This window comes from Phyllostomus discolor, chromosome 9 (genome assembly GCF_004126475.2).
Source record: "Phyllostomus discolor isolate MPI-MPIP mPhyDis1 chromosome 9, mPhyDis1.pri.v3, whole genome shotgun sequence".
Classification (NCBI taxonomy): domain Eukaryota; kingdom Metazoa; phylum Chordata; class Mammalia; order Chiroptera; family Phyllostomidae; genus Phyllostomus; species Phyllostomus discolor.
Genome location: NC_040911.2, coordinates 60419831 through 60432522, shown reverse-complemented (window position 1 = coordinate 60432522; position 12692 = coordinate 60419831). Strand labels below are relative to the sequence as shown.

Here is a 12692-nt window from a genome sequence, read left to right as displayed (position 1 = left end):
TAAAAGGATGAATTATATAATGTATGAATTATATCTCAATAAAAAATAAGTTAATTAAAAGTTAAATTTAAAAAAAGATCCAGAGTAAATTCTTCCAGAAGTTGAAGAGACAGCAGTAATCTCACCTGCTCATAGATTTCAATGGCTTTCTGGTATTGCTCAAGCTGAGCAGCATATGCTGCCACCTTCAGTAGACACTTGTTAGCTGAACTGAAATCAAGAACCAGAGTAGAATAAGTAACAAATTGATAGAGAAATAAAAAGATATCCCAGTGCATCTTCATTTGGTACAGTATAATGCATTCACAGAGTATAGTGAAGATTTGTCTTTTTTCCCCCTCCTTTTATTCCCTTCCACCCTGTGCACCCCTTCCCACCTGCACTCCCCTCCATTAGTTCATGTCCATAGGTCCTACATGTAAGTTCTTTGACTTTTGTATTTCCTATACTATTCTTAACCTACCCTTGTCTATCTTCTACCTACCATTTATGCTACTTATTCTCCATACCTTTTCCCCCTCTTATCCCCACCCACTCCTCTGTTGATAACACTCCATGTGATCTCCATTTCTGTGATTCTGTTCCTGTTCTAGTTGTTTGCTTAGTTTTTGTTTTAGGTCCAGTTGTTAATAACTGTGAGCTTGTCATTTTACTGTACTTGTTTTTTATTTTCTTTTTCTTAGATAACACCCTTTAACATTTCGTATAATAAGGGCTTGTGATGATGAACTCCTTTAACTGGACCCTATCTAGGAAGCATTTTATCTGCCCTTCCATTTTAAATGGTAGCTTTACTGCACAGAACAATCTTAGATGTAGGTCCTTGCCTTTCATGACTTTGAATACTTCTTTCCAGCCCCATCTTGCCTGCAAGGTTTCTTTTGAGTAATCAGCTGATAGTCTTATGAGAACTCCTTTGTAGGTAACTGTCTCTTTTTCTCTTGCTGCTTTTAAGATTCTTTCCTTCTCTTTACTCTTGGGTAGTGTAATTATGATGTACCTTGGTGTGTCCAACTTCTTTGGGACTCTCTGAGTTTCCCAGACTTCTTGGAAGTTGATTTCCTTTGTCTATTTCCTGGGTGGGGGGGTGCGGTTTGTGCATGTTCTAGGACCCCTGGTGGTCTCTCCAATGAACTCTCCTGTGAGGCTGGGAGTTTCTCCTGCCACCTAAGGCCCCACAGGTGTTTTCAATCAGAGGTTTGAGGTTTTATTTTCCCATGGTGGAACTCTAGGTTGTGCAGTCTGTCTCACTTCCTAGTTGTTCCTCCCGGTTGATCTGCATGCAAATGTGGGACTGCCCTGTCTGTAACCTGCCGCCTCGCCAGGTCTGCCAGCCACTGCCTTGCCTGCCAGCTGCCCCCTTGCTGCAAGTCCTTTCTACCTGGCTGCCCGTCTCTGCCCCACCTACTGGTCTGGATGAATGTTGCTTCTTTAACTCCTTGGTTGTTGGACTTCCATCCAGTTCAGTTTTCTGTTCAGTTCTGGTTGTTTTTTTGTTTTTAAATTTGTTGTTGTCCCTTTGGTTGTGTGAGGAGGCACAGTGTGTCTACCTACGCCTCCATCCTGGCTAGGAAGATCTCTCTTATCACACTTGACAAAAACCCATACTTGCCTATTGGATTCTTCTCCTTTGTAATAATCAGCTGATTGTTCATAATGTGCGATAGCCTGAAAAGACACATATATGTTATTCAAACTTGTTTAAACTTGTTTAAAGAGATGCATTTAAAAATTACATTTGCATAGTTATTTTTCTTATAAATAAATCTATCTCAAAAGTAAACCCTTCACAATTTAGCCTACTTATTTAGGAAACAAAAAAATACATGCAGTTCTGGAAGCCTGGTGGCAGAATGCTTGCTATCCATCAAAATCTCTTCTCCCCTTCCCCAGTGGCAAACACAGCTACACCATTTTCCCAGCCTATACTCCAGTTAGTGTAGCTATGAGACCTATTCTTTCCAATGGAATATAAATAGACATGCTATAAACTACTTCCAGATTTGGTCCATACATCAGACTTTGAGTCCTTTGCTAGGTCTTTTCCTTTTCTCATGAGCTAGAATGTCAATGGCCATTCTAGAGTAACAATGGAAGCCAAAAGCTAGATGGTAGAACTTGCCTTGCCGGATCCAAAATAATTACAAAGGGCAGAATGCACCCCAAAACTCTTGTTCCCACCACTGCCAAACCCAGAACAGCTACACTGGATTATTAATTTTAAGATATGTAGAGTCCTATTAGATTTAGAATTATGGCCTGCTAAAGCAGCAGACTATCTTCACTAATAACATAAGTGTCATCTAAAATAAAGGTGTTGTTTGAAATCTAAAATGTGTGGTGCTTAATAAACAGTGATGCGGAGAGGAAACAGAGGTTGCAGGCTTGAAAGCTAGAAGCTATTGTCCTGCTGTGGCATAAGACTTAGTAAAATCAAGCATGTGACAATGAAGAAGGCAAAACACATGCCTACTGGAGCTGGATACTCTGTGGAAATAAAATCTATGGAAAAAGCCAAGTGACCGTGTGTACTGCTATTCCCAGCAAGACTTTATAAGAAAAAATAACACAAGCAATTAGCTGTTTGGTAGGCAATTATGAAAGGAAACATACAAAGTGAAGAGATAGGGCCTTATAAGATTGGAAAGGCCAATACCCTTAATAGCAAGAGGTAAGTTTGAACAATGTTTTAAATGATGGGTCTGGAAAACTTTTCTGTAACAGGCCAGATAATAAATATTTTAGACTTTGTAAACTATACATTCTGTTTTTACTATTTATCTCTCCTATGGTAGCACAACTATAGCCACGAATGACACATAAATGAACAAGTGTTCCTATATGCATATAAACCTTATTCATGGACAACAAAAAATTTCAGTTTTATTTAATTTTTATGTCATGAATGCTTTTCCCCTCAATGGTTAAAAAAGGTGACAACTATTCTTAGCTTTTAGACATACAAAACCAGCTGGTTGGTTTGTAAATTATATTTCAAGGTTTTCCCAGTAAACCTAAAAGAAACCTATGTGAAAATTGTATTACAGGTGCTGTCCATCAGTTCAATGACTTCATAGTAGCCCTAATGAGTTAAAAGAAGCCCAAAAACAGGGGAAAAAAATAAATGCAAGTTCCAGCATAAATAATACCCTCTTTTATTACGTAATAAAATCTTTTATTATAAAATCATAAGCATGGAATTATGTAACATAATAATATCACGCTCAAGCATACCATAAAACATTTTAGGTGAACTGTCCAAATTAAAACTATAAATTATTACACCCATATTATTACCCTACCAAACCACACTCAAACAGGTCTTACTTCTGCTGGACCCACATTGAGTTGGTCAAAAAGTTTGTTTATTTTTTTCCATACAATGGCTCTAGTAGTGCTTAGTTGTCTTTAACTTCATTTGATTAGATTGTATTAGTTGTCTTTAACTTCAATTTTGTTAGATTGTATTGTGACAGCTGTCATATCAGCATGCATTTAAAAGAAATCAAAACTGGTGAATTTTTGTGCATCCATTTTAATACTGAAGATGAAAGAAGATACCCAACATTTTCAGTGTATCATGCTATATTATTTCAAAAAAAAAGGTAAAAAAGCAACTGAAACAAAAAAAAAGATTCATGCAGTGTATGAAGAAGGTGCTTTGCCTGACTGAACATGTCAAAAGTGGTTTGTGAAGTTTCTTGGTACTATTGACATTTTGGCCAAATGATTCTTAGCTGTGGGACAGCCTTATGCACTGGAAGATGTTTAGCAGCAACCCTGGCCCCTACCCACTAGAAGCCTATAGTGGGTGATAGCTGGCATACTCAAAATATCCAAATCAACCAAGTTATTGGTAAAAATGAAAAATGTGTATTTTATTTTACAGAAAAAACTAAATGGATTTTTTGGCCAACTCAATAACAGGTTAGAGAACTGTATTAGGAAACCACTTGGGTATAGTTACAGGCACAGGGAACAAACTGGAAGCAAACAGACCTGGCTCATAAAACAGGTCCCTTTCCTGCAGGTGATAATGGCAACAACAAAGAATTCAGAGCCACTGGCTGAAAAGGACAGAATCAGCCTTGACTAGACTGCAGTATCAGCCTTGACTAGACTGCAGTTTTTGACAAACTGGAAGTTTTGTGAAAAACAGACACTTCTGTGTTTGAATGAATATGTTTTGGGTCTATTTGTTTCAGCCACTTAGCCTACCCAAATAATATGCACCCCCTCCCCCCACGAATTTTCTCAGCATTATTTATTATAGGCAAAAAACTGGAAACAATTTAAGTAAATATAATGGGCTACTATGCTATTATTAAAAGTAATGCATAGAAAATTCAATATAGAAAGTTCTTTATGAAATATTAAAGCCATAAAAGAACAGGTCCATTATAGTCCTCTTTCTACAACTTTATAGACACATCCAGAAGACATCTGATAGAATATATTCCTTTGATGTACATGTCACAACTATTATATACATACACATGTGAGATTATATGATAAATGTACATCTTCTCACATTAAAATATAAGCTCTGTGAAGGCAGGTCCCATGATAGTTTTGCTCACTATTATGTCACTAAGCCTGTCATAAAGCCTATTACACTGTAAGTACTCAATAAACACTAAGTAAATGAATGTAAACTGTTTTTCAGATGAAGGCCCTCTATTAAACTATTGCCAATACTTTGATTACTTTGGAATGCCCAGGAAAGTTTTTCACTGAATTTACGATTAATCAAAGATAATCTCTTTAGGATACTACAAAATGATAAAGGGAACAATCCAACAAGAGGATATTAACTCTAGTAAACATTTATGCACCAAACATAGAACACATAAATTTATAAAGCAAATCTTCATGGACATAAAAGGGGAGACTGGCAGAAATACAGTCATAATAGGAGATTTTAACACCCCATTGAAATCAATGAAGAGAAAATCAACAAGGAGATGACAACTTTAAATGACACACTATAAATAGATCAAATGGATTTAATTGATTATCTTCTGACCATTTCAGCAGCAGAATATACATTCTTGTCAAATGTACATGGAAAATTTTCTAAAATAGACCACTAGTGAGGATACAAAACAAGTCTCAATAAATTTAAGAAAGCATATCATATCAGGCATCTTCTCTGACCATATGCTATTAAGCTAGAAATCAAACACAAGAAGAAAACCAAAAACACACAAAGGTATGAAAGCTAAATAACACATTACTGAACAATGAATGGGTTAACAATGAGGTCAAACAGGAAATCAGAACATTCCTGAAACAAATGAAAATGAGTACACAACCACCAAAATCTGTGGAACAAAGGGAAAGCAGTCCAAAAAGGGAAATTCATATCATTGCAGTCCTATCTCAAGAAACAAGAAAAAGCTCAAATACACAATATAACTTTACATTTAAAGAAAACTCAGAAAAGAACAACAAAGCCGAAAGTGCATAGAAGGAAAAAAATAATAAAGATCAGAGAAGGAATAAACAAACTAGAGTTTCAAAGAATACAGAAGACCACTAATTCCAACAACTGGTTCTCTAAAAAGATAAACAAGACTGACAAACCTTTAACTAGACTCATCAAGAAAAGAGAGGAGCAAATAAATAGAAACATAAATGAAAGAGAAGAAGTAACAACTGACACCAAAGAAATATAAAGGGTTGTAAGAAAATATGAACTATTTGTCAACAAATTGGACAATTTGGACAAAATGGATAAACTCCTAGAAACACACAATCTTCCAAAACTAAATCAGGAAGAATCAAAGAATCTGAATAGACAAATTAAAACTAGTGAAATTGAAGCTATAATAAAAAAAAACTAACAAAAAAAGCCCTGGACTACATAGCTTCACAGGTGAATTTTATCAAACACTCAGAGATTTAATACCTCTTCTTCTCAAACTATTTAAAAAAAATTCAAGAGGAAGGAACACTCCCAAGCTCAAATTATGGGGCCAGCATTACCCTAATTCCCAAACCAGACATAGACATTACAAGGAAAGAAAATTATAGGCCAATATCCTTGATGAACACTGATGTTAAAATCCCCCCCAAAATATCAGCAAACCGAAAACAGCAATATATCAAAAAGATCATACGACATGATCAAGTGGGATTTTTTCCAGGGATGCAAAATTGGTACAATATCTGCAAATCAATAAATGTGAGACACCACATAAACAAAATGAAGGATTAAAACACATAATCATATCAATAGGTACAGAAAAGGCATTTAATAAAATCCAGCAAACATTTATGATAGGAACTCATAGCAAAATGGGAATAGAGGGAGCATACCACAACATAATATAGGACATATATGACAAACACACTGCCAGTATCAGACTCAAGAGGCAAAAAACTACAAGTGTTCCTCTTAAGATCTGGAACAAGATACAGATGTCTGCTTTTGCCCTTCTTATTTGACATAGTACTGGAAGTCCTAGCCACAGCAATCAAACAAAAAGAAATAAAAGGCATCCATACCAGAAAGGAAAAAGTAAAACTCATTATTTGCTGATGACCTGTATATAGATAATCCTAAAGATTCCACCTAAAAACTACTAGAACTGATAAATGTATTCTGTAAATTAGTGAGATAAAAAATTAATATCCAGAAATGAACTGCAATTTTATATACCAATAATAAACTATAAGAAAAGGAAATTAAGAAAACAATCCCATTCACAATAGATTCAAAAAGAATAAAACACCTAGGAATAAATCTAACCAAGGATGTAGAAGGCCTATACTCATAAAATTATAAGACACTGAAGAAAGAAACTGAAGAAGATACAAATAAGTACAGCACATACCATGCACATGAATAGGAAGAATTAACATCCTATACTGTCCATGCCCATACTGTCCAAAGCAGTCTATAGATTCAATGCAATTCCTTTCAAGATACTGATGATATATTTCACAGAAATAGAACAATTATTTCAAAAATTTACCTGGAATTACAAAAGGCCCCAAATAGTAACAGTGATCATGAGAAAAAAGAACAAAGTTGGAGAAGTCACACTCATATCAACTGTACTACAAGGCCACAGTAATCAAAACAGCATGGTACTGGCAAAAGCCCAGAAACAAAACAGGAGACTTGTGGACTTCTGGCCAAGATGGAGGTGTAGGTAGATCCAGTTGGCCTCCTCATAAAACAGAAAGAAGGAAAACAACAAATTTACAAACAAAAAATAACCAGAACTGCCAGAAACTCAATCTGTATGGAAAGTCCAACAACCAAAGAGTTAAAAAAGAAACATTCATTCAATTTGGCAGGAGGGGTGGAGACAGGTAGCTGGGCAGAGAGGATGCATGGCAAGGCTGTGGCTGGAGGATCCGGTGGGCAAGGCAGTGACTGGTGGACTGGGAGGTCCCACTTTGGTGTGAGGGTAACTGGGAGGAACAACTGGGGAACAAGACAGATCATGCAACCCAGTGTTCCAGTGTGGGGAAAGAAAGCCTCAAAACCTCTGGCACTAAAAACCTGTAGGGATTATGGTGGCAAGAGAAACTCCAAGCCTCACAGGAGAGTTTATTGGAGAGACCCACCAGGTACTAGAATGTACACAAACCCACCCACCTGAGGATCATCAGCAGAAAGGCCCAATCCTCTTGTGGGTTTCAGAAGTGACTGAAAGCCTGTAGAGAGCTGAGCAACCAGTACTGTTCCCTCTCGAGCCTCTCCCCCACATATAGCATCACAACACAGTGATGTGGGTTGCCCCACCCTGGTGAACACCTAAGGCCCTGTCCCCTACTATATAACAGGCATGCCATGACCAAAAAATGGCCCAAACGATAGAACAGATCAAAGCTTCAGAAAAAATACAACTAAGCAATGAAGAAAGCCAAGCTATCAGAGGCACAGTTCAAAACACTGGTAATCAGGATGCTCACAGATTTGGTTGAATAAGGTCATAAATCAGATGAAAATATGAAGGCTAAGCTAAATGAAATAAAGGGAAATGTACAGGGAACCAACAATGACAGGAAGGACACTGGGACTCAAATCAATGGTGTGGACCAGAAGGAAGAAAGAAACATTCAACCAGAACAGAATGAAGAAATGAGAATTCAAAAAAATGAGGAGAGGCTAAGGAACCTCTAGGACAACTTTAAACGTTCCATCACCTGAATCAGAGGGGTGCCAGAAAGAAAAGAGGGAGAGCAAGAAATTGAAAGCATATTTGAAAACATAATGAAGAACTCCCCGATCTGGCAAAGGAAATAGACTTCCAGGAAGTCCAGGAAGCTCAGAGAGTCCCAAAGAAGTTGGACACACCAAGGCACATCATAATTACACTACCCAAGAATAAAGAGAAGGAAAGAATCTTAAAAGCAGCAAGAGACAGTTACCTACAAAGGAGTTCTCATAAGACTATCAGCTGATGACTCAAAAGAAACTTTGCAGGCAAGACGGGGCTGGAAAGTATTCAAAGTCATGAAAGGCAAGGACCTACATCTAAGATTGTTCTGTGCAGTAAAGCTACCATTTAGAATGGAAGGGCAGATAAAATGCTTCCTAGATAAGGTCCAGTTAAAGGAGTTCATCATCACAAGCCCTTATTATACGAAATGTTAAAGGGTGTTATCTAAGAAAAAGAAGATAAAAAATATGAACAGTAAAATGACAACAAACTCACAACTATCAACAAGCAAATCTAAAAAAAGGAAAACAAAAACAAAAATGAACTAAGCAAACAACTAGAACAGGAACAGAACCACAGAAATAGAGATCACATGGAGGGTTATCAGCAGAGAAGGGGACAGGGTAGAATGGGGGAAATGATACAGGGAATAAGCATAAACAGGGGTCAGTTAAGAATAGTACAGGGAATATAAAAGCCAAAGAACTTATATGTATGGCCCATAGACATGAACCAAGGTTGGGGAATGATGCTGAGAGGGAGATACTTGGTGGAGGGGAATAACGGGCAGAAAAAATGGGACAACTGTAATAGCATAATCAATAAAACATATTTAAAATACAGAAATGAGTAATAATTCCTCTATATCACTTAAGAAAGACCCATTTGCCCTTGCTGGTGTATTTTAGTGGATTGAGAGCCAGCTTGCAAACCAAAATGTTGTTGGTTCAATTCCTAGTCAGGGCATATGCTGGGTTACGGGCCAGGTCCCCAGTTGGGGGCAAGTAAGAGGCAATTGATCGATGTTTCTCTCACACACTGTTCTTGCCCTGTCTCTCTTCCTTCCCGTCTCTAAAAATAAATAAATAAAGTCTGGTTTTTTTAAAGGACCCATTTATTATTTGTTTCACAGTTTTACTTCATGAAGTGAAAGTAGTAATGTTAGTTTACAAAGCTTCACACTTCATTGTTCACTAGCTAAAATCTATGAATGAATCAGAGAACATATAGAGGCAAGTATTAAAAGGGAAGAAATTCATTTGTAACAAATCTAATAAAAAATACCTTGTTAAACATTTTTTTCTAACTTCAACTTCACACACCAGCAACCAAAATCTGGTGAGTCCAACCAGGGACTTGAAGGCAATGATATTTCTAAATACAGGAGGCCAAACATCAGTGAACATGACAAGCTAACTCTGTTAAGTCATACATAGTCTTAAATTGGTTTTAAAAGAACACATCAATGAAAATAAGATACTACCTCCTGGCTAACTCACAGAATGGCAGGAATACTGTGAATAGTGAGTAATGGGGGGCATTTCAGAGGTTGCCACGGCAAATCATCTTTTTTTTTAAAGAAAGCAAATAGTATACCATCAATCATTTCATTTACCTTCAATTTTAAAGAAACCTGTGTGGTGAAGTGGTTGCCTGAGACCAGGCCCCAGCAGCAGAAGTGGCACACAGCACTTCAGGCTTCTGCTTCTAGAGTGCTCTTCTGACCACTGTGGACAAGGAGCTGATGCAGTAGCCTCAGTTGACAAGATGATACACAACTGCTCATCTTCTCAAGATTAAGTCTACCTCAATAAAGGTAGTGAGAAGTGTTGACACTTGGGAGTTTTGAGAACAGTGCCCACAGAAATTGCTCACATTGGATGTGGAGAAAGAGAAAAGGCAAGTATGCCTGTGGTTTGGAGGGGAACATCAGGGTGGGAGAGAGGTCAAGATCAGAATTCAGTCTCAGACATGCTTGGTATGAGACTCAAGTAGAGAGTCTGGCAGGAAACAGGGACATAGGAATCTAAAGTTCAAAGAGAGGTCAAGGCTGCAGAGAGCTTTGCAAGTCACTGGGATATAGACAATACTTAAAGTTGTAATGCTGACTACAGAGAGAGGTACTAAGGGGGAAAGTGCAGGCTGATAGAGGACAGCAATCCAACTCCAGGACACTTCACACTATAGGGTGAGGAGAAGAAAAGGAACAGGTTAAGGAGTCAGGAAGAGAGTACTCAGTGAGGTGGACAGAGCACCAGATAGTGAGGGGATGGATTCCAGAAGCCAAGGAAAGAAGTAAAACAAAAGAGAGGAAGAGTGACAACTGTCCAATGCTGCAGCAGGCACAGGGAGTGCCATGACCATTGAGATAGGATGCAACTGCAATCTCCCAGCATACTTAGTGTTCATTAGTCTGACAGTAAATAGAGACGATCTCCACTACTGTTTCTCTTTCTGATTCACACCTGTTGTCTTCCACAGTACTCAGGAGGACAGTTTTACATAAACATTTATCTACAATCTGAGTTGAAGCAGCCTCTGAAGTCTGGCAAATGTGTTTTTCTCTCCAGCCCTGCTGGATATCCCCTATTAGTAAGAGGCAGGAGAGTGGGGTCACTGTTGCATCAGCTCCACTGGTTCCAACCTGAGTGATCCTAGGCACTGTTATCATTTTGAGTCCTAGTTTCCACAGCTATAAAGGGAAATTAGTGTTATAAAGCTGAAATGTGGTAAAATTCACAGCATGCCACCAAGAACAAAACCTGGAAATCAGTAGATGCTCAATAAGCATTTCCTCCTTCCTCTTTTCTTCTGTTATTAGAGGTATGTCTCATTTTATTGCATTTCACTGATACTAAATTTTTATCAACATCAAAGCAACATTTTCCACCAGCAAATAGATTAGGACTCACTGAAGGCTTAGATCATGGTCAGCATTTATTAGCAATAAAATATTTTTAAATTAATGTATGTACATTGTTTTAGTAGATATAATGCTACTATACACTTAACAGACTTCAGTAACTATTCATTTAATGTTGTCAATAGGTTCTACCATCTTAATGACATACAATGAAACTAAATTTACCATAGGCCAATTGACATACAGAAGAGTTAAGTTCCTATAATATATCATCAATGTTATAATGGAACAGCATGAAACAAATGATGAAACAAATGATGTTATACAAAGACATGCTGTATATTCTAAAGAGAGCTTTTATGGGCACTGGGAAACCAAAAAGTGTGTGACTGACTTTATTGTGCTTTTTACTTTATAGTGGTGGTCTAGAACCAAACCCACAATATCTCTGAGGTATGCCTGCCTATATAAACTACTGTTTAGAAAGCCAGACTTGAGACTAAGATGGAGGCGTAGGTAGACACACTGTGCCTCCTCGCACAACCAAAATAAGGACAACAAAAATTTAGAATAAAAAAAGAAACAACCAGTACTGACAGAAAATTGAACTGTATGGAAGTCCCATAACCAAGGAGTTAAAATATACACATTTATCCAGATGGGTAGGAGGGGAGGAGTTGGGCAGCCAGGCAGAGGGGGCTCACGGCAAAAAAAGCGGTGGCTGGCTGACCCTGGGTGCACATGAGGTGGCTGGCAGACCCCAGGCATGGAGTGGCAGGGGGTGGATCCAGCGAGATGGCAGATTGTGGAGGGGCGAGGCATGCAAGGCAGCTGGCAGATGGGTGGGGCGGTCCCACATTCCCATATAGACAAACTAGCTAAAACTGTGGAGCGAGATAGACCATGCAACCCAGTGTCCCAGCGCAGGGAAATAGAGCCTCAAAACACTGATTGAAAACACCTGTGGGGGTTGAGGTGCTGGGAGAGACTCAAAGCCTCACAGGAGAGTTCGTTTGAGAGACCCACAGGGTCCTAGAATGTACACAAACCCACCCACATGGGAATCAGCACCAGAAGGGCCCAGCTTGCTTGGGGGCAGCAGGGGAAGTGGCTGAAATCGAGCAGAGAGCGGAGTAAGTGCCATTGTTCCCTGTTGGACCCCTGCCTCACATACAGCATCACAACTCAGCGACATGGGTTGCCTCTCCAGGGTGAACACCTAAGGCTTCGCCCCTTATTATGTAACAGGTATGTCAAGACAAAAAAAAAAAAAAAAAAAAAGGCCCAAACAAAAGAACAGATCAAAGCTGCAGAAAAAATACAACTAAGTGACGAGGAGATAGCCAACCTATCAGATGCACAGTTCAAAGCACTAGAGATCAGGATGCTAACAGAATTGGTTGAATTTGGTCCCTAATTAGATGAAAAAATGAAGGCTATGCTAAGTGAAACGAAGGAAAATGCACAGGAAACCAATAGTGATAGGAAGGAAACTGGGACTCAAATCAATGGGGTGGACCAGTAGGAAGAAAGAAACCACCAAACAGAAAAGAATAAAGAAATCAGAATTCAAAAAAATGAGGAGAGGCTTAGGAACCTCCAGGACATCTTTAAACATTCCAACATCTGAATTATAGGGGTACCAGAAG

General features: G+C 38.4%; 1 protein-coding gene across 5 annotated transcripts in view; it reads right to left on the bottom strand.

The window, feature by feature from the left end:
- NAPB (NSF attachment protein beta) overlaps positions 1-12692 on the bottom strand; it is a 66189-nt gene that overhangs the window by 15710 nt on the left and 37787 nt on the right. For 4 of the 5 annotated variants that reach the window (XM_028523694.2, XM_028523695.2, XM_036009432.1 and 1 more), the window contains 2 exons: positions 1613-1668; positions 126-210 (listed from right to left, as the gene is read on the bottom strand). The exons of the other annotated variant lie outside the window; for it this stretch is intronic. In XM_028523694.2, the coding sequence (XP_028379495.1) occupies positions 126-210; positions 1613-1668 (141 nt within the window). The remainder of the gene's footprint in view (positions 1-125; positions 211-1612; positions 1669-12692) is intronic. 5 annotated transcript variants of the gene reach the window in all.